At 35.8% G+C, this 22,415-nt stretch overlaps 1 protein-coding gene and 1 long non-coding RNA gene across 2 annotated transcripts; both read right to left on the reverse strand.

Annotated features, from left to right (window-relative positions):
• Positions 1–482: 482 nt before the first annotated feature.
• Positions 483–5,052, reverse strand: LOC127935069 (CBY1-interacting BAR domain-containing protein 1). The gene is made up of 9 exons (XM_052532659.1): positions 4,848–5,052; positions 4,076–4,310; positions 3,929–3,997; positions 3,600–3,701; positions 3,159–3,164; positions 2,817–2,921; positions 2,275–2,388; positions 1,407–1,526; positions 483–806 (listed from the first exon to the last, which is right to left on the reverse strand). The coding sequence occupies exons 1-9, from the start codon at positions 4,874–4,876 to the stop codon at positions 702–704; spliced, it is 885 nt and encodes a 294-aa protein (XP_052388619.1). The 5' UTR covers positions 4,877–5,052; the 3' UTR covers positions 483–701.
• An 8,799-nt stretch (positions 5,053–13,851) lies between these two features.
• LOC127935856 (uncharacterized) lies at positions 13,852–15,179 on the reverse strand. The gene is made up of 2 exons (XR_008148191.1): positions 15,052–15,179; positions 13,852–14,524 (listed from the first exon to the last, which is right to left on the reverse strand). It is a non-coding gene; the product is annotated as an uncharacterized LOC127935856 (long non-coding RNA).
• Positions 15,180–22,415: the final 7,236 nt, after the last annotated feature.

Here is a 22,415-nt window from a genome sequence, read left to right on the forward strand (position 1 = left end):
TGAAACATAGCTTACATTTCAACAATGTATATAGCATTTCAATGTTAATTATGTGTCTTCAACACTTCTGCTCTTAGTCATAATTACACCAGCAGAACTGGTTACTGTTTCTGACTCATTCATGACTGACATAAAAGCTATGAGACACAATGATGCCAAGCACAGGGTGGGTCGAGTTCCAGGGGTTCACTATTGTTTGTGTGTATAACGTACAGTGAGTGTTTTGGTATGCACACTCTGTAAACAGAAGAACAAATACACACTCAGACATTTCAGATTAGGAAAATGGCCTATTATGCGAAAGCAATAGCCAGCTTTATTGGTACACCAAAATGCTCAAAGGCACATTCTTACCAAATATATTGATCACAGAAACTGCTTGGCACTTTGTACACACACACACACACACACACACACACACACACAAAAAACATATTGGGAGATTTTTATATATATATATATATATATATATATATATATATATGAACACTCTCTTTGAAGGTGATTTTTTATGATATATATAATTTTATAGTATATGATTTACAAGAGAGCAAACATCTAACCATGCACTCACCTTTATCTAACATAATTATCATTACATCACATTTATTGCTGGCGATGCAAACTAGTTTTATAACGTCATTCATCTCAATTCAAAAACTCTTAACTACAGTTTAGGAATGCCACTGTCTGAAAATATTTTAATGCTCATCATCAGTCACTTCCTCCAAATCATCCTCGTCATCTTCCTCCTCTTCTTCATCTTCTTCGTCATCCCTTTTCCTCTGTCTGCTAGACGTTCTTGACTACACCAGAAACAAAATCTTTCAGCTTTGGGATACATCACACCAAGGATGATAAGTATAAATTTAAAATTCCAATCTAAATCATTGATATCACTTTAAGAATGATTATCTTCCTAAGTGATAAAAAAAAAAAAACATTGGCAGCCAATCAGAATCCACCATTTAAAAAGCTTCAAAGAGCTTGAGCATTTCAAGTGGCAGAAGACCAAACTGCAGCACACTCTTAGAATAAACAGAGCGTCATCTTCTGATGGTGTGGACGCTAATACAGTTATCATTATGATGTTTATAGTTATCAATCTAGTGTGAATGGGCCTTAAAAGGACAATTTACTTGCCCCTCAAAAGAGCATTTACTTGTCCTCAAGTTGTAACCCTGCTGAACACAAAAGAAGATTATTTGAAGAATGTGGGCAACCAATCGTTCCTCCTCATCGAGGAGTTTTACCCCAATAGTATCGAAGTCATTGGGGACCAGCAACTGTTTGGTTACCAACATTCTTCAAAAGAACTAATAAAAATAAGAAGGATTTATATGAATTATCCATTTAACAATAGAAAGTCATTTTATCTTTGGCATGAGTTATGGGGAAGCACTAACCTGCATTGTTCCTGATTTACTCATTGATGTACCAGTTCGATTTAAGGACAGTTTAGAATTGGCGCGAACTATTTCTAACCGTGACTGGTAATCAGGGGGGTGCAGTGAGTTCCTGAAAACCTGTCAAGACAAAAAATAAAGTCTGTAGGCTACTCTACATATAGACCGCCAAGAACCCAATGTCATCTTATCACCCACCACATAATAAAACAATAACGAGTACAGCCAAGCTCCAACAGCATACATTAAAAACAGAAATGAGTCAACACAAACTAATACCACATACTGTGTTGTAGCAACAGAGAACCATGTCATTCAGATTGGGGGAAAAAAACATTTACATACTCTTTCCTGGTGAGGGTGTGCCAACAAACATTGTCAACTCAACTTTATAAACTCCAGTTAAATATTACTGGAAGGATATTTATGACCTATCTCTATGGTTTAGTTGAGTCTTCATAAACTTGTCACCATGTGCCAATATGTGACTATTACAAGTTTACACATCCAATTACAGGCAATGTTCAGACAGGAACAAGGAAATGTTTCCCTGAAAATCACTGATGAAGTAATATTTATGTGATTTTCTTCCCTGGCAAGTCAAGGAAATATTGACAAAGTTTTGAATAAAAATAAGTTTTGGCATGCCAATGTATGAATTCATAAATAAATGCATTAGCCAGTGCCAACATTTCACAGCTGACTGAACATGCTTAGCAAGATGCTTCTCTGGTTCTTTTATGCATCAGGATTGGAGGAGCTTTCATCATTATGACAGCAGGGGGATCTCAGGAAGAGAAAGAACACAGACAGACAAGTTGGAACCAGCAGGACTGCCAGAGCAGCGGTGCTGGAGCACAGCGCTCACCTCAAGGTCTCCTTCCTCATCCACATTCTGAATGTGCTGGTATGCGGTTGTGTAAATTTCCAAAGCCTTGGCATGGAATGCCATCTCCACTGTTACAAATTCACCGAAAATTTTCTGCATCAAACACATGAGACACACAAATGTAATTAATGCTCTCTTATCCTCATCTAGGCTGCATTTATATGATCAAAATACAATAAAAACAGTCATATTGTGAAATATTATTACAATTAAAAAAGAAATAGAAATAAAAAAATTGAAATCTTTACTTTCATTTTTTTTATCGATTTAATACATCCTTGTGGAATAAAAGTATTTAAAAAATTCTTTTTTACTTAAATGTGGGTTTAGTTTTAAACAAAGTAAAGTTTTCAGGGACGCTGTTTGAATTTCTTATAATATTAGATTATATTTGTATAATAATATAAATGTAATTTTTTTATATTTGTATAATAGACAGTCTAAAATTAAAGGCTGTTTTATCCATTTACAAAATAAATTGATATTACTTATTAAATGACTAATCGTGCAGTCTGAAGGACCTTGATATCACGAATCTTCTGCTTTTCAAAGTCATCTATTGTCTCCTCCAGTTGCCGAGTTGTGCGTGTGGCTTCCATCGTGGCTCTTTGGAGTTCACTCTCTGCCTTTCGTGACACAACAGACAAAAAATTTTAATAAAAAAATGCACAAAATTTTCCCAAGTAACAGACATTCACATCAGCTCACCAAGAGGTTTTGAATTGAGAAGAATGTAAAGACTCACATCAGGTTGAGTATAACTGACATATTAGTACCGGTCTGAGTTGGACCTACTTGGTTATAATTAAATAAAATAAAAAAGTTTCAAGATAATATTACAGTTTGCTGCACACAAGGCCCACCTGTGACTGAAAGAGGCTGTTAAGGTTAATCTGTAATTGTGATTTACAACAAATATCTTTAAGATTATTTGTCATTATGTCTAGCAGGGCTGTTGATTCTTGTTACTAATTGTATTAAAAATGACGTGTCAAAAAAAATAAACACATCCCAAGTCAGTATTGACTTTTAACATCATTTTTTATATCTATTCATTTATTAATCTGACACAATAATGCATTTTTATTTGATGAATTTCTCAGCAATTATTGATATATCTGCACTTCATAAATTTATTGATGCCATTAAATCTATTAATTTGTTTTAATTGACTGACAGCCATAATCTATAAAGTCATTTGAAAATTATGGCATCTTGCATGATATGCAAATTTAAGCAATGATCCTAAAGAGACCTACTCTTCTGACCTACTCTAAAATAAAAGCACTGGGCCGTAAGGATACAATAATCTGTCTGTCTGAGGGGTTTCTCTGCCTCATCCTTTCCAGCTGCTGCATCTGCTTGGCTTCTCTGTTCCGTGCAGTCTGCGTCTGCTTCATGTCCTCCTGTACAAAAATTTGATGAAATCATAAAAGCTTGGTAGAAAAGAGCACTCTAGTTAGTAGGTTTTGACTTATGACACAGACTTATGACACAGTCACAGTACGTCATGCTTAGTCAGAAAGTGATGCAATGCTGCCCTCATGAGATCATTGGGAAAAGGACATTTGTATATTTGAACTATTAAATATAAATCATTTTACCTGAGGTTGCTTATGGAGAAAAATCTTACCCTTTTTGTTTTGACAATATTCCCATATGCTTTCAAAGGCTCTATAACTTTGACTTCCAGCCTCTCCACCTGTGAACAACAGTATGTGTTTTTATATAAATAGGAAACACAAATATGCTGAAGTATGTTTTCATGATTTAAACACACTTCTGCTTGTCGATAGTCCTGGATCTGAGCCAACTGATCTGCAAAATTCTTCAATCCAAGTTTCAGGTTCGGAGTCTCTGTGTCAGCATAAAGGCTGACTTCTTTAACCAGTAGATCGGCTTTGTCCCGCAGTCGTGCAGTTTTACGGACATAAGCAGCAAACAGCTGGCAGAGATCTCCAAAGTGCTTTTCTACATTGGTGATGTTCTCTTGGATCTGCTTGGTCTGGGTGTCTCTGTAATGTCCAACAAAGAAAGAAAAACATTATCTGACTGAGGGAAAGTTGTTCAAATAAATCAGACTACAGGTTTTACCCTCTATCAGCATGTGAACAGGGTTGAATGTCAAATTTATTGTGCAAGAGAGGAACTGTCAGTATTACAAGACTATCATGATGTATAGTCTCTCAGGTAAGAGTTTGTTTTTAAAACGCTTTCGCATCCTGTTTTTATCTAAAAAAAAAATAGACAAAACGTTTATCTGGTATGAGAAACTGTGATACAAAACTAGGCAGACATGTCTTAATAATATACTTTAACTGAGGACGGTTCATAAGTAAGTTAGCATCTTTTATCATCCTGCATCTCGGAAACGTGCGAACATGCTACACAGATAATTATACAGTTTCTGTTTTGATATATTGGTATTAAGGTTAAAGTTCTGCTAATGCATTTACAGTCAATCACATCATAAAACACGCGCTATATTTAGTATTTAGCTTAGCAGGCTAGCAAGCTTCCCAGCCGTCATCACAAATCTGGACAACTTTTACCTCGCTCTTGCATCAGGAGTGCGGCTCATGATAACTCGAAAACAAATATATATTTATTATTTAAAAATAAAATCTCAAGCTATATGGATATTGCCGTTACTTTATTTAAAAAAGCTTAAAACAGCGTTGTGTCTATTCTCTGGGCTAAAGCGGCAGCAGGAAATCGCCATGGAAGAACGCCGTGCCGTTACCATGGAGCCAAAGACGCGCCCTCTACAGGTGTATGAAGGAAAAACAAAATTAAATTAAATTCTGAAAAATATTTCTCGATATGTGATTAATTAGTAAATAATGAGAATAGTTTGTCTAGATGCACTAATAAAATGGCCCAAAATATGTTACGATAAATGTTTGCAGAAATATAATATAATAATAAAATGGCCAACAATATGTTAAGATAACAACAACTTTATATTTTAAAATATTTCCAACATTTCCATTTCCAACATTTAATACAGTGCCATGCTAAAGTTTGGGAAACCCTTGCAGAATCATTGAAAATGTGAATAATTTTAACAAAATAAGAGAGATCATACTAAATGCATGTTATTTTTTTTTTTATTTAGTTTACATTTGGTCCACAACACAAAAAAATGCTGAAATTATTAAAACAACCCCATTCAAACGTTTGGGAACCCTTGGTTCTTAATACTGTGTGCTGTTACCTGGATGATCCACAACTGTCTTTCTGTTTTGTGATGGTTGTGCATGAGTCCCTTGTTTGTTCTGAACAGTTAAACTGAGCAGCGTTCTTCAGAAAAATCTTTAAGGTGCTGCAGATTCTTCAGTTTTCCAGCATCTTTGCATATTTGAACCCTTTCCAGCAGTGACTTTATGATTTTGAGATACATCTTATCACACTGAGGACATTTGAGGGACTCAAACACAACTATTAAAAAAGGTTAAAACGTTCACTGATGCTCCAGAAGGAAACAAGATGCATTAAGAGTTGGGGGTGAAAACTTTTGAACACGATGAAGATATCCAAATTTTTCTTATTTTGTTGAAATATATATATATATATATATATATATATATATATATATATTTTTTTTTTTTTTCATTTAGTTCTGCCCTTCGTAAGCAACAGAAGATACTTGTATGTTTCCCTGAACACAAATTAAGTACAGTTACCTTGATCTTCAAATTCCAAAAGTTTTAACAAGTAAGGTAACAGGACACAGTATTAAGAACCAAAGATTCCCAAACTTTTGAGTGGGGTTATTTGAATAATTTCAGCAATGTTTTGTCTTGTGGACTAAATGTAAACATCTTTTATGTAAAATATCTTACTCAGGACAGTACTAAATAAAAACATATAACATGCATTTAGTATGATCTCTCTCATCTTTTGAAAGGAGTTCCTAAACTTCCGCACGCCACTGTAGAGGTTAGCCTATATAGGCGTGTTTATGAATGTAAAATTTGCATTTATATTTGTTTCATTACACAATATTTTAATGTTAATTCATAAGGCATAGCCTACATCCCATCCCACAATTCTCATTCTTTCAGGTTTTAGAATTGTGAAAGTCCATATGAAAAACATGACTAAAACCTACCCACTGGCATTTCTCTTTTCCTGGCTTGCTTATATCTTTAATGCATTGCCCTCTCTAAATTAATTTGATCATGATGTCAACAGCATAGAGAATATGGGTACTAAGTATGGGGTCACAATAACAGATCATATACCTTTGGCCCTCACAATTAACATTGAAGAATTACCATCTACAGTCAGCAACAACAATGCTATCAGTTGTAATGTAAGTACTAAATTAGACTGGTCAACTCTTTCTGAAGAGGATCTTTTGGCTTATTATACTAATACAGACCATTATCTAAGTAATGTTTATCTGCCCAGAGAAACTATTATGTGTAAGGATGTCAACTGTCAGATTGAGGAGCACAAGAGTAATCTATGTGTCATGTATGATGATGTAGTGGCTGCTCTGTTGGAGGTTGATAAACCTCTTCAAAAACACAGGAGAAACAGGCCTATAATATTAGACCAGGATGGAATGAGCATGTAGCACCATATCACACTGAAGCTCGGGAAGCTTACAAGCTTTGGGCCCTGGCAGGGCCCTGAGCTTGAGAATAAAAAGCTTGCCAATGCCAGATATGAGTATGCTGTTCGTTTTATATCTAGAAATGAGCAAGCCATGAGGGCTGACTCTATGGCCAGCAAAACGTTGAGCAACAATATTACTGACTTTTGGAAGGAGGTGAGGTCCCTCAATAACTGTAAATCTTCCCTTCCGTGTACTGTTGAAGGAGTCTCCGGAGAAGATAATGTTGTTGAAATATGGAGACAGCACTATAGCTCCCTCTTTAATTGTTTAAAACATGATCCACACGTGGAGGACTCTGCTATCAGTAATGAATCAATAAGTATTCTGACACATGAGGTGTTTGGTGCCATATGGAAATTACCTAACAATAAAGCATGTGGTATGGATTCAATAACTGCAGAGCATCTGAAAAGTCTTAGGCTTGCTTCCCTCTTAGCAATCAACTTAAATGGTTTGTTGATCCATACTTCCAGATTCAATGTTATCTATTCTGCTTGTCCCAGTTATTAAGGACAAAGCTGGAAAAGTTGGCTGCCTGGATAATTATAGACCTATAGCATTGGCCAGTATTTTATCCAAGGTAATGGAAAGAATCCTCCTTGATAGAGTGAGTGGGTATATCTCTTCCCTGGATAATCAGTTTGGATTTAAGCCAAACCATGGCACAGACATGTGTATTTATGCTCTTAAGGAAATAGTGAATTTGTATAAGTCTAAAAATTCCACTATTCTCATGTGTTTTATTGATGCCTCCAAAGCATTCGATCGAGTGAATCACAAACAGCTTTTTATTAAGCTAAAGCAAAGGGGAGTCCCTGGGTATATTGTGAGGGTTCTTGCCTATTGGTATGCCCACCAGCAGATGCATATCAAATGGGGGGGGGGGGGGGGGTAGTTATAAGTTATATGCACAGGCAAACACCATAGCACGTAAGTTTAGTTACTGTTCTACTCGAGTTAAAGTGGCTCTGTTCAAAGCTTACTGTACACCACTCTATACAGCCCATGTCTTCTTATAAAAAATCTAGCATGCAGAAGTTACAAGTTGCCTACAATGATGCAATGAGAATTTTACTCAAGGTTCCCAGAGGAGGGAGTGCTAGTCAGATGTTTGTAGGAGTAACCACACTGAAAGCACTTTTAAGAAATTTGATGTTTAAATTTATGCAACGTCTGGATGAGTCTTCTAACAGTATCATGGTGGCACTCTCAAATCCCTTAGTGAGCTGCTACAGGTACACATCCAGACTGAGAGTGCATTGGCTGAAATGTCTGAATGTATTTTAATTATTCTATTTGCTTTTTTTTTTTTTTTTTTTACTGTTTGTTATTTTTTTTTTTTTTTTTTTTTTTATCTGTCCTGTCTTGAGTGGCTTTTGGACATGAGTCTGGCAAATAAACTGAAATTGAATATAAAAGCACAAAATCATCTGATGGATTTGCATTCCTTTTTAATAAAGCAATTTGATTTTAATTCCCCACTTAACATACACATATGGCATACTTTAGCAATTTTATTGGGTTTGTAAAATTGCCAAAAGCAGACTTCATGATCATTGAAAGTAATGGGAATTCATTGTGATGCGCTCACGAATGTCACCAGCTGCTGTGTCTGTGGAGAATGTCCAAAAACCTTCATTATCATGCTTAATCATCCATGGAATTGATCCCACTGCAACAGATTGCCTGTGTAAAACACATGGCTTTTAACTGTGTGCATGTGCATTGAGTTAAGAAGTCTTAATATAAAGCATTAAAATGGTTTCTTATTGTTCTTTTTTTTTTATCAATGGCTGTTTACACATTCTGCTTAATTTTAGAAAGGGTAAATGCTCATGTAAACACATTTATTGTAGTCCAACCTTTGTTTAATCATAATGAAAGCATTTAAGTCACAGTATCTAGCGCATATATTAAATTTTAATAAACAATGCAAATGGCAAACCACTTATGCTATACACGACGTTGTATAGCATAATAAAAATGAATGGTACAGTTTTGATCTATGCGGTGGAGAGCAGTAACATTTATTTTCCACTAGATGGCAGCCAAAATCTTTCATATCTTTCTCAATGACATTTTTTGTTCGGATAAACCTTTTCTCCTTAAAGTTGTCTTTTCTGTAAGATATGTAGGTTACAGATTAGGTCTCATTTGGTGCGTGTGTCTTTCTCTAAATTATTATTTCAGTATGAGTGCAAGAAATAAATAAAATGGTATTAGATTGCAATAAGTTTTGGTAGATTTAAAGTGTGCACTTCTGCCTATGATGGATTTATATGAAGTGAGGAACGAACAGATGTTTAGAGCAGAGCTTTCTTCTTCTTCTTCTTCTTCTTTCCCCTTAGATCTTCAGTCTTCACCTTGTGGAAGTTGCCCTCAGCCCAAAAATACTGCATTGTTTGTTGGTGTATTCATTTGTTCTGGAAGATTGTGTCCTCTTAGAGACAGAGTCTGACTTTCTTAAGGAACAGATGGTGTTATTACAAAAACACCAATTAGTGGGAAGTGGGTTGCATCAACACGGCTCTCTGAGCTTTGTGTTGGTGGCTGCCTGTGCCACACTGACAGGTCATGTCAGAAAGAAGTATTTCCCGCTGAACAGATTGGGAATGACACATGTCAGGAGCCTTGGCTGTCTAGGGCCCAGCGAGAGAGGTATCGGGGCCTCTGAGCATTGCTCCCGTTGCCTGCAGCCGGTGAGACCTCATCGCTGTTGTGCTCTCTAAGGGTGTCAAGTCATATCTAAAGTCCCTGCAACCCACCAATCACTGGCAGCAGTGTGTCCGCACGCGTGCCTGCTTCTGTCATTATGTGCTCGGTGGAGTCTGTCAGCAGCTACATGAAATTAGAGCAAAACCATCTGCCGATTACTACTTCATTCTGCTCTCATTTAAAATGCACGGCCCACCTTATGCTGATGCTGTTGGCCTGTGTGATGTCAATTTATCTAGAAGAATGCAATAGTTTCCTTAACATACAGACAGTTCCCTCTGAGAAATCCCTCTGTGTGTATTTAAATCTGGTTCATATTCTGATTGCATATCAATCCCAAGATACTTTCTTTGACATCTCTGAATGTGGTGTGGCTCTTTAAAGTCTGTTGTGTGGCTTACTTAGAATTGTAAATGGTTTGCATGAACTCATTAGGGGATAGGAGTTGTCAGTTGACAGATTTTTATTTCCCATTTTTGAAAAAGGCATGACTATGAAAACACATACTGGACATTTTTCTCATTATTGCCCAGGAAAAATGATTCAGTTCCGTGAACACAGGTTGAGCATATGTTTTGGGTAAATTGACGAGATGTATGGTGTAGGTAGGCAACACTAAATATGGAGCTCCCGCATGATAATGAAAAAGGGGCAAATTATATTTCAGTGCTTTTTGAGTTTTTCGTGTTCATGTCATCCTAAAAACTTTGCGCTCACTCTCAAACTTTTGCACTCCCATTTCTTATCAACAGTTTTGTGTTCACTTGCAAAATATTTGATCCTCTGAGAAACTTTTATTTGCATACTCTCGTAAACTCTTGCATTGCCCTGAGATATTTTATGTTCACTCGCAAAAACTTTGAAATTAAAGTAGTTTTTCCTCCAATCCCATATTATTACTTTACAAAAATGTTGCATTCTCTCACAAAATGATTGCATTCCCCCGAGATGTTTTGTTCACTCACAAAAACAAAACAATATAGTTTTTCCTCATATCTCATATTATTTAGCATTTGCTCACATAGGTTTTCCCTGCGAACGCCAATCTTTGTGCGAGAATGCAGAAGTTTTGCAAGTGAATGCAGAGTTTCGTTGGGAACACCAAACTTAAGCATTGAAATATAAAGTACATTTTTCCTTTCTTTTTATACATTTGCATTTACATTTAGTCATTTAGCAGACACTTTTATTCAAAGTGACTTACAAATAAGGACAATGGACGCAATCAAAATCAACAAAAGTGCAATGATACACAAGTGCTATAACAAGCCTCAGTTAGCTTAAATGCAGTACACGTAGCAAGGGCTTTTAAATAATATAATAAATAAAAAGAAAACAGATAGAATAGAAAAAGAATAGAGCAAGCTAGTGTTAGCTCTTTTTTAAAGAATGAAATTAGAATATGAAGTTAGAGGTTCAAATAAAGATTTTATATTTTTCATATCACCATATTCTTTTAGGATTCCTTCCAAAGGGGGAACTAGAAACTTCTCTTTATTGATTTGAGAAGAATACCCCATTTTGTCAAAAGAAATACTATATATAAGTATAAAACACATATTCCTCAGCATATCCATATATACATATAATGGATTTTTAAGCTAAATTTCGGCTTGCCTCAATATTTATAAACATAATATTGAGAGGGTAGTTTATTGTGTTATTTCCTAATTGGGAAAAAAGTGGTCATATTAGAATTTTAGTTTGGAAAGTTGACAAAATTCACAAAATCATCCAAAACACTTTTAAACTTGACCACTGTGGGAGAAAATTATTTATGAGATCGGACTTTTGATTCAAAACCTTGTATTCAGATATCACCATATGTGACAGTTAGCCCAAGTCATTTGAATATAGCATCATGACATGCAGATGATATACTAGTTCTTTATATAGTATCATGTACTCTTAGCTTCCCGTCCTGGTTATTGGCACTTGTGTGATGTGTGTATATTACTGCTATGAATAAGAAGCTTGAATAAGAAAGTGCCTCCTAAGATTATAAATGTGCAGTTAAATTAGCAAGTGCACAGATCAGAATTAGCCATGTAGTTCTTCTCCATACCCTTAAAATTAATTGTACCTTTGAGCCCACTCCACAGAAGTGTCATGCATGTACAATTTATTTATCCAACATTGAATATTAATAACAATCTTTATTGGGCTCAGGCAGATTTCCCACCCTGTATATTTACCTGCAACTCTGAGCCAGTAAGAATGCAAGGCTGCGACCATCACACCGACGCAAACAATTGAGTACATCTTAACTGCACATTAACCTCTTAGCTGTAACAGACTGACCCTCCTAAACACACAATATCTACCACTTCCCTACAGAGGTCCTTTTGGAGTGCTTCCAGAATTCTGGCTTTACCGGCTAATTGAGGATGACTTCAGACTTCAGACTCCAGAAACAATGCACAGTCCTGTGTGGTTTAATGTGTATGTGTGTGTGTGTGTGTGTGTGTGGGTGGGAGGTGCAATGGCATGAGCAGTAGATTGAAGGTCTTTTTATAAGTCAACTTGAGACACATCATTTTCACTGTATTTATCTTTTGGATTGCAAAAACTGTCCTTATGTCATTCAATATGCAAATGGATAAAATCGCCAAGTGTTTCCCTGAAGTGCATTCGTTAGAATCTGTTAGCATAATTGATTCTCAGCTTTTCAGTAAAATTGGTGATTTTGTGAGGCTTCTAAGCCCCATGGTTATGAAGTTGGTGTTCATGGAGTAACTTCCAGCATTAATCATTAAGAAGTGTCCATGCCTGATAGACATGGTTTGGTCTCTTGAGATGCAGACTCAGCCTATTCCTATAATTTATGCAATAACAGGATGACAGTGATTCGATTGACCGTCATCCTTACTAAATGTTTTCCGATAAACTTGTGACTTCTAATGCTGTCTACATTGGAAATGTACCTTCTTTTTGGTATTTGATACATTTGAGTCATCAGTTTAAATCCATGCATGTAGTTAAAACTTTCAAAATGTTTTCATATTAGGAGGGATGACCAATATATCAGCACCAAATTGCTTATCAGGTGATGTTATTGATTTTGTTTTAATTTATCACTATTAATATTGGATATTGTATTGTTCATGCAAAGATTTTACATTTAGATAATCTAATGCTCGTTTAATGTTAATTATTAATTAGTTAATAAAATGTTAAATGTAATCTCAAAATTAATATCCATTCTTTATAACTCTTCATAACTTCTCAGTGGATTATGTCTTATTACATTTTATCTTACATTTCATTACTGCTTGATAAGTGGTATATAAAAAATATTTAGCAGAAACTCTTTAGCAGAAGATTCTTTCAATAAAACCATTAAAAGCAGATGTGATTTTCAATATCTTCATGTTGGGGGTATGTTTGCATTTTTTTGCTGTTCTCCACAGAAAGACTGGAGGTAGATGGGGGTCCCAATGAAACCTGTCTTTTATTTTCTAATTAAAATCCTCCACTTTTTAGTCAGGTGCTCCACAACACTTTGACGAAGAGGGGAATTCATGATGTATCGGTACCTTGCAAATAAAACAGATCCGTCACCTCCACTAGCCATAACCCAGATGGCCAGAAAATTGGCTTTGTGTAGAGATGTGGATTCAGGCATGAATATTAATAGAAGGCAGATGTAAACGCATATTAATATCCTTTCACATTTAGGACAGACTGAAAATTATAGTGCACTCACTTGGGGGAGAGAAAAGGTTGCATCTGGAAAAAAAAGTGTGTAAGTGTGTGTGTGTGTGTGCGTTGTGATGTCAGTCTTTTGCTGTGCATGTTTACGGGCCTAGTCCGAGTGTGATATTTTGTCATTTAGTGCTGTCATACGTGACATATACCTGTACTAACACAATAAACAGTTTAGAGTTATCAGAAAATGTATAGCTCTCCTGACTTATGTATATTATACACAATTTCTCATGTTTGCAGTCTCCTGTGTGAATTGGATTGAGAGAAGCATCAGACACAGACATAAAGACAGAATGTAAGGTAATGTGATACTGTTTTTGGAAACAAAAGTTACTGTATTGCCACATTATGCATGTACTATTTGCATGCATTTTCCCCAAAGAAAAGAGATTATTTAAATGATTTTGATACACATCTGAGAACCAAGGAAAATATTTTTTTTCCTAATCATATTTTTTTGTGATTCCATACCTGTTTAGGGTTAAAAAAACATCCTACAATTTAGACCTTTTTATTTTTATTTTTTATTTTGGTTTTACAGCATGTCCACTGTAGTGGACAACAGGATCATTTAAGTACGAAAACAAACACATTTGGTAGATACAAATTTTACCAGATTATAAAGTTTTTTAACTAAGAATACATACATTTTGGTCTGTAAATTGACTATTATCCAAGAATACTGACATTTTGATTATACAATAGACACATTTATCATTCTTGAATCCTTTTTCTTACATTTTGCAAGTATATCTTTACTATTAAAGCTTAACACTTTGTTAAGTCCATATCCTTTTATTACAGAGTAAAATCTTTGTTTCCTCTGTTATAGCCAGGTCATTGACAATCTTGAGGTAGTTTCTTATCCTGAAGAATCTATCCCTAGACATTTTGCTACTTATGACTGGCACTTTAGTTTTTTTGGCCCAAAACATTTTAATTCTGGGATAGCCAAGGCAGGCCATGTGAACTGAAATGCCAAAGAAGATTTTTATTTCTTGAGGCGTAGTGTTCATACACACTCCTTTGCTTTGCAGCTCTCTTTGATTTGTGTATGTTGCCAAATCTTCAAAGACCTTGTTGTCAATGTACTCTGAAAAATATTCAATTGGACTCCAGTCTGCACGTGTTGTAGGGTCATCTTGACACACAGGAAGCCCAGGTAACACAGGTGCAAATCTGATATGAAGGAAAAAAAGAATAATAAATGATAAATAATAACAGTTTAAATACTCAATGCAGCTGAATTTAAAATTGTGGAACTGCATAAAACATACATTTTACTCCTAGCCCACAGAGGGCGTCGAGTTTCCTGCTCATCCCTGTCTGTATCTGTGTCTTAGCTGTCCCTTCAACTGAGCCTTCTGCATCATCTTCCTCTTCTTCATCACTGTCTACTCTCACTGGTTGAAACTCATCCTCATCTCTCTCGTCATCTGACAACTGTAAATCTGAATGTCCCTCGACTATTTTGTAAAGAATTCTTTCTGCTTCAGTTCTGTTTCCTATAACAATGTGGAGTCATTATTTACATGAAGATAGTCCTGCTGTCCACTGTAATTGACATTCATAAAATGGCAAATTTTCAAAAGATAAATAATGTATTTGCTATCAGAACTGAATATATGATTCCTAACACCTTAATGAACAAGAAAATATATGATTATCATAGTAACAAAACCATAGACAAACAATATTTTACTCACCTTTTATCTTTCCATAAAATGTGCTTGCTCCTATGCCGTCCATTTTTGATTGAAAGATTAAGGGGGTTCCTGGCCTCCCAGCCAATCAAATAACATATCACTGAAAAGCCCAGGATGTCCTCTGTACAGTACAGCAGTATTAAGAGACTTGCACAAAAGATTCCAAGGACAGGGATGAAACTCAAGTGTCCACTACAGTGGACATAAGTCAATGGGCTGGGTCTCAGGAGGATATGGCCAAACATATGAGTGTTTAATTGTAGCTTGCATTTCTTGGGAATGCTTTGTTAAAACCTGGCAGCAGGGTTTGTTCACAAAAAATTTTAATATTTGTATTTGAGTGTGAAAGCAACAATATAACTTCATCAGATAAATAAAATGAGTTTAATTTTACTGTGTTGATAAAGAGTTTGAGGCTCAGTTGATTTTTATATCAACATTAGATGGCAGTAGTGATCCTCCTAAAACAGATTATGGTCACTTTGAGGTCTGTCTTTATTTGTGTTTGTCTTTTCTTTTTTTCTATAAATTAGAATGTATTTTGCTTTTCAACAGCATAGGATTCTAATATGTAAAGAGGACTGCTTAAAAATGCTGTATTTAAAGTTCACTCAAAAATCATCATATCATATCAGCATACAGTCAAACTCAAATTTATTCAGACATTAATCACAGTTTATTCGCTAAAGTTTAGAAAATGGTAATAAAATATGACAAGAACTTTGTTAGTTAAACTATGAGTGTCAGAACAAATGAATATTGGTCAGATAACACTTAAGCAAAACACGGTCAGGTCAAAGTGTCTAATTAATTGTTGATCCCAAAAGTTTTATCAATTTTACTGGTAGTCCACTGTATGAAGAAGTTTTGGGTATAATATGTCACAGTTTATTTTGATATCCTCACTTACATAAATAAACTGTAGTGTTCTGCACCCATTAGTAAATAAATATCAAAAATTGTATCTGGTGTCTGAATAATTTTTGGTTTGACTGTTTGGCTGATCTTAAATGATCCAGTTCAACCATACTAATAAGCAAAATGATTTATTTTTTTATTTTTTATTGTGCTTCATTGTTTTTTATTGCTGAAGAGTGTTAAACCTTCTTCCCCTGTGGTACTGTAAAGACGTGAATTAACCTTTCCTTCAGCCTGAGGTTTATTCATTACAATTTTTGGTGTGAAAGGGCTTTTACATTTGCTATAACTAGAACTTCTTATATTAAAAACAATTAAGCCCTGCTCATATTTAAAAAGTAACATGAACATAATGCAAAAGTAACATTACGCATTAGTTTAGTAACATAATTTGTTACTTTTTTTAGGGAGTAACACAATATTGTAACTTTAAAAGTAACTTTCCCCAACACTGCCTATATTCTCTGATCTGTGGAATATAAATGTATTTATCACAGTCATTATTTGGAAAATAGCAGCTTGGACATTCTGCTTGATAACTTATTATTTTTGTTGGTCTATCATACTTAAAATCACCATGACATCAAGTCCCGTCTTACATTATTCCACTCGGATACATGCCAGAAATGGGATGGCAAGTCAGTTCATGCTAATCATACTAATTATTAGTGTGTATTTAAAATGTGTTCTCCTTGCGTATGATCCTCAGTGCTGTTCAGATGAATGTCCATATTACAAGTGTGAAGATAAAGGTGTGAAGACAATAAATATGGTTAAATGGACATTAATGGTAATGATGGATTGTTTATATTGACTGGTGGCAGAGGGAACATGGCAGGTCTGAGGTATCAAGACAATTTAACTCCCATCTTCAGATGAACCAGAAGGCTCAATAAAACCCAATTAAGCCACTAGCTCCCCATTTCCTCAGCAGTTTTATGAGCACATTTACATCACAATGCCCATGAGATTGAGGTGGCAGTGAGAAGTTCTTATGGTCAGTGTGCTGTATCATAAACATAAATTACTGTGTTTCTTTGTGTGTGGTCATGACAGGGTTTTTGCCTTATTGTAAAGTTCTGTGCTTAAAAATAGATACAGCTTTACCAGATTCGGATTTTTTCATAACGCTTTGTGATATTGCCATCTAATTTCTAAATCGGCCCGTTTAAACATAGTGAATGCTAAATGATCAGTCTTTGGATTTTAAACATCTCTATTGGAATTGTTCAAAACAAAGATCACAATTAATCATAAAAATCAATATTTGAACCTGGACTATAAGACTATTTTGGAATTAGAATTGAACTACATTATAATTGCAAGTGTATATTACACTGGAGTGACACTGAAATCATTTTAACTGTCAGGGTGTTTTGATATGCTCTCTCATCAATAAACCACAGTGACTGTGGTTCATCAGAGAAGATGAATGGGGCCATAATTAGGGATGATCCTTTGTGAATCCATTTCTCTGTATGGTTTGGAAAATGCTTTGAGCTTAAGGCTTTTCTAGAACATTTTCAGTTTGAATATGATAATTCAGAAGTAGATGGCAAGAAAATTGCATGTTTTTGTAACTATGCAGCAGACATTTTAGGGGGGAATGACAAAATATTGCATCTATCACAATTTTTATAAATCTCATTCCCATTTTTGGACTCCTTAACCCATCTGGAAGCCAGGAATCTTACCTCCAGTGGTCCTGTTGTTGCAGTAAAACTCAATTCATCTTTCATGGGTTGAAGTTTGTGAAATATGTATGTGCTGGGTGCCCATCTAATATGCATTACATGCAGTCAGACAAATAGCTCTTAGGATGCTAAGTGCTAGCTAACAGAGCCCACAGCTGGACAATGTCTGGATAAATTACATGAGTGAAAATCTGACACACATTTTCATGCGATTTTTGGCAGAGGAAAAGTAAAAGAATATACTGTGGCACAGTGGATGAATGATCATCAAAACAATTTACAGTGAATACATTGAATTGCACAAGTGCTTGCTGACAAATCCTTAACAGAAGAAATACTGTAGGTAACTCATCAACATCCAATACGTACAAGCAGACCCTTTTACTGCTGGCAGAAAGGCAGAGAAGGAAAGGAGTTGTGGTGTGCGCCTGACTGTAGATCTTAATGACAGAATGTCACACCATGCCTTTGCCCTAGTGCTGGGCATGCACAGTATGATTGCTAGTCATATGCCTCGCACAGACGGCAGCAGAGATGGCTGGCTTGTGAGCCACTCTCATAAAGGCAATCTGTCTCAGGCTCCCATAATCACCATCTGTCATTCCCCTGCATCAATAGAAATGACAAACGAGGACCAGAAGCCCTGCTGACAAGCGCAGAGGGCGTAGTGCTGGGCAGAGCTCTCTGGATCTTCAGGGGTGGATCTCGTGTTAGAGCAGGTCAACATCACTGCATTCCTCCTGGGTCCTCAGACCTGCTGAACTCTCGAGGCATTATGACTCAGTTCAGAGTAATGAGTTTAGTGTTGATGATTTGGGGTAATTCAGTGTCAAAGCAAATTAAGTTCTGGTTGACAGTGTGTTTTTGTAAAGGTGTTTAATCAAATACAGGCACATTTATGTCATAAGGATGGGAATTTTCTTTTTATTTGGCATTGTGCCAACAATGCAAATGTCATGAGATTTATTCCCAGGGAAATTAAGAGCTGAAAAAAAAAAAAAAAATATGTATCATGAATACAATGAATATGTATCTTGAATACAACTCTTGTGAATGTACATCATGAAAAGTGCTATATGCGAATTGAATTGAAGAAAAAAACTGTAAATTAAATGTTTAAAACAGTAATTATATATATATATATATATATATATATATATATATATATATATATATATATATATATATATATATAATTGTATATTATGTAAATTGTTTAAATTAACATGAATTTAAAGATTAATACATGCTTCAGTAAAGGATTTGTCATTGTTTGATCATGTAAAATAATATTAACCAGTGGAACCTTATTGTAAAGTGTCACATATTTAATCAAACAAATAATGTCTGGAAGTATTGTTTTATCTCAAGCTACAATAAGCTGTTAAAGGCCAAACTAGACACAGAAGTGAAAAACAAGTTTCTAGGTCGTTGTGTTGTGTGTCATTATATACATATGTTATTGAGAGACACAGACAGCAGGGTGAGTATCAATGAAAAAACGTTATATAGATCATTTCAATGTTGAAATGTTAATAGAAACAATGCAGGATTGGTTTATCTTTTATAGCTGGAAACAACTGCTTTATTTGTGCAGCTCCATCATGTGCAATCTCCAGAGAATAACCGTATTACATTCCAGTCTTCTCATCACAGCCGGATTTGTCTGTGCATGCCTCCGTAAAGCCGCATGCCATGACAGAGCCCCTAATACCCCCGAAGGTGCTCTGCATTGATGAGGAGCTTTACTCCTATACATCAAAGCAATTGTGATTGACAAAACAGCGTTAAAGCACCTATCATGGTGCAGGTCCTGCAGACATGTGGGTTTACAAAGCCTTAAAAACCTCAAGATTGAATCAAAGTCAGGAATAAAGGACAGATGGATGATATATGGGATGGGCTTATCCCACCTCGGACCACTATCAACATCAAAGCATCCAAGGACTTAGATCCACGTGAGCACTTTCACCTTCAGTGTGGGAATGAAGGCACACACACACACACACACACACACAGGTATTTGGATTGCTTGAAAACAGCACCTGCTTCTCTATTTGAAAACTATTTAGAGAGGCATCAAACTCTATCAGAGCAGGTCTGATTGCGGTCGCCTCTTCACAGTCCTCCAATCACTCAGTGAGTCAATTAGCCCCCGCCCTCGACAGCAGCCCTCATCAGCAGTGTGCTTACAGCCTGAGAGGGAATCCATTCAGTGCCACCGAGCAACACCTGAGCACCCCCCCCCCCCCCCCCCGCCCCTCCACCCCCGGCTCTCTTCTCACTCGCCCGCCCCCTTATACTGGCTAATAGTTTGTCTCCAAGGGCAAACAGTGCACAATAGCGTTCAATTCACCCCATTGTCCTCCTTCACTCCTGTAGAGGAGGCCCACCAGTAACCATTCCAAAAATGCCATTTGGTCAAAAACCATGGCAAGGAACCGAAGGTAAGTGCATTTTGCGACTCTCGCAGTGGTCTGCCGAAGCATTTTGACACAGTCATCTGGTCGTTTGCGTGCATTTTTAGGTGTTTTATTGTGTAAAAGTAAGCGGCGGCCACATTTCGCTATTGCTTCATATTAGTCCGTGCTCACAATTGGTTATTTATTCAGGGCTCTTTTGAAATAATCGAGTTGACACATCTGTCAGATGACGATGGAAGGAATGCTAAAAGGTCACGGGGAAAGATACCAGCTGCTCAAGATGAACCTTTCCTGCCTTCAAATAGCACAGTCATTACAGTGGAACAGATGGGGTCCCCGAGCTCTCATTTCAGTCTTCAGGTACCACGACACGAATGCAAGGTAAGTTTAAGCTGTCTGGAGGTAAAGCTCACCATACACCAAAAAAAAAAAAAAAAAAAAAGAACACACAATGCCGCACCATCTAGACAACACTCGTAGGTAACAAACCTGCATAGATGTGTTTTCATCAAATGCTATGGCATCAAACAGAAGAGTTGATGGTAATTGGTAACTGCTTCATTCATAATTTACACAGGGCTTGGCGTTATATGTCATCCAGTGAGAGTGTGTAAAGGCATGCTTGGTGCCTGAGGCGGAGCTCTGCCAGCAACCTTTGTTGATCATACAACATATAAAAGACCTGTAGAAAGAAAGGAATCTTTGATTTTGGTATTGGCCTCATCTCTCTTCTGAGAAATTAGGAATTTTAATTACTTTGAGGGGCTGTTTTGGTGATGCCTTGTGAATTTACAGCTATTCTGGTATCATCAAAAGTATGGGGAATGTTTAAATATGGCATAATAAAAAATGTCTCAGAGAGGCTAAATGGAGTGTAAACACAATCACATAAATGAATATGAAAAATGTAAATAAGCGTGTAAATATGTGTGTGCACGTGCATTAGACTTAACATACTGAACCGCTCCTCTGTGTCTTTGTTCTACAAATGCAACACTGTAGATGCAATCTTCAGTAATGTTTACAAGAAATAATGCTTATTAGTGCTAACAGTGTATTTCAACGTTTATTTTATGTAGATTTTTATGGATTAAAAAAGGTAAGCACAGCTCTAGATTACCAGATTTTGTGTAGATGAACATGGAATATAAAAAAGAAAAGATGTGATAGAAGTTAATCAAGTTTGATTGACAGCTGATATTGTGGTTGGTAGCTACAACTGTACAATTGATATTGAGAATGTAATGTAGAAAATGTCAAAATGTTTTGTACACTTTGTTTGCACATTTTTGGGGTCAGTAAGAATTTAGAAGTAAGTAAGAATTTTATTAAAATAAATAAATACTTTTATCCAGTGAGGCAGTAAAGTGATGGTAAACATTCAAAATGTAAAAAAAGAACATTCAGTTTGCCATCATAAAAAACATTTGAAAATATATCATAATATATATGAACAAATATTTTACATTTTAATAATACTTCATAATATTGCAAATGTCTTTCAACATTTTGAACGGTACTGTATTTTTTCAATTGTCTTTTTCCTTTATTGTAAGTTTTTCCATTTTTGTTTTTCTGTAGAAGTTTGTAAATTGTGGATAATTTGTCAAATTAAATGCAAAAGTCAGACAAAATATAACCACCAGTATAAAATAACCTTAATGGTGGGTAAAAGTAGATTTTAAATTATTCATAACTATAGTAATACTAGCATCTGTCTCAAGTAATGATAAGAAAGATGCAAAAGGTTATCATCACAGATTCAAGTTTAGGCTATCCGTCAGTTTCAAGGTCAGTATGACAATAACGCTGGAGAGCAAAATGATAAACATTACAAGCTGATTGAACAGATGACATTGTGTACTGTACAATCACAACAATGATAAACTTCATTAAGGCTTTATTAATAAGCAAAGAATTGCATCATTTTGAGCTCATTGGTTTATTCATTTATGAGGCTGTTGATGAACTAGACTGTATTAGTGTGAGATAGATTGGTTACTTATCTGATGACCACACAAATACTCTCACTTTAATGACCTTTTTAGTGATTGAGGTTCATTAGTGACTTAATGTGTAGATAAAAATGTGACTTCATTGATCACTTCAAGTTTTGCTTCATTGGTGAGCTGATTATGTAATTGATCATTTAAAGTTACAATGACAGTACTTAAAAAGAAGTTCGCAGTGAAGTGAGGAACATGCAACACCTCTTTTTCTGCACGTCACTCAAAGTGTTTTCTCCTTCAATGAGTAAAATGCTCTTTGGCAGGGATTAGATGGCTGTGCCCATGGTCATAGTCTGTGATCACTACTGTTTAAAGTTTAT

This window comes from Carassius gibelio, chromosome A19, assembly GCF_023724105.1.
Source record: "Carassius gibelio isolate Cgi1373 ecotype wild population from Czech Republic chromosome A19, carGib1.2-hapl.c, whole genome shotgun sequence".
Lineage (NCBI taxonomy): Eukaryota > Metazoa > Chordata > Actinopteri > Cypriniformes > Cyprinidae > Carassius > Carassius gibelio.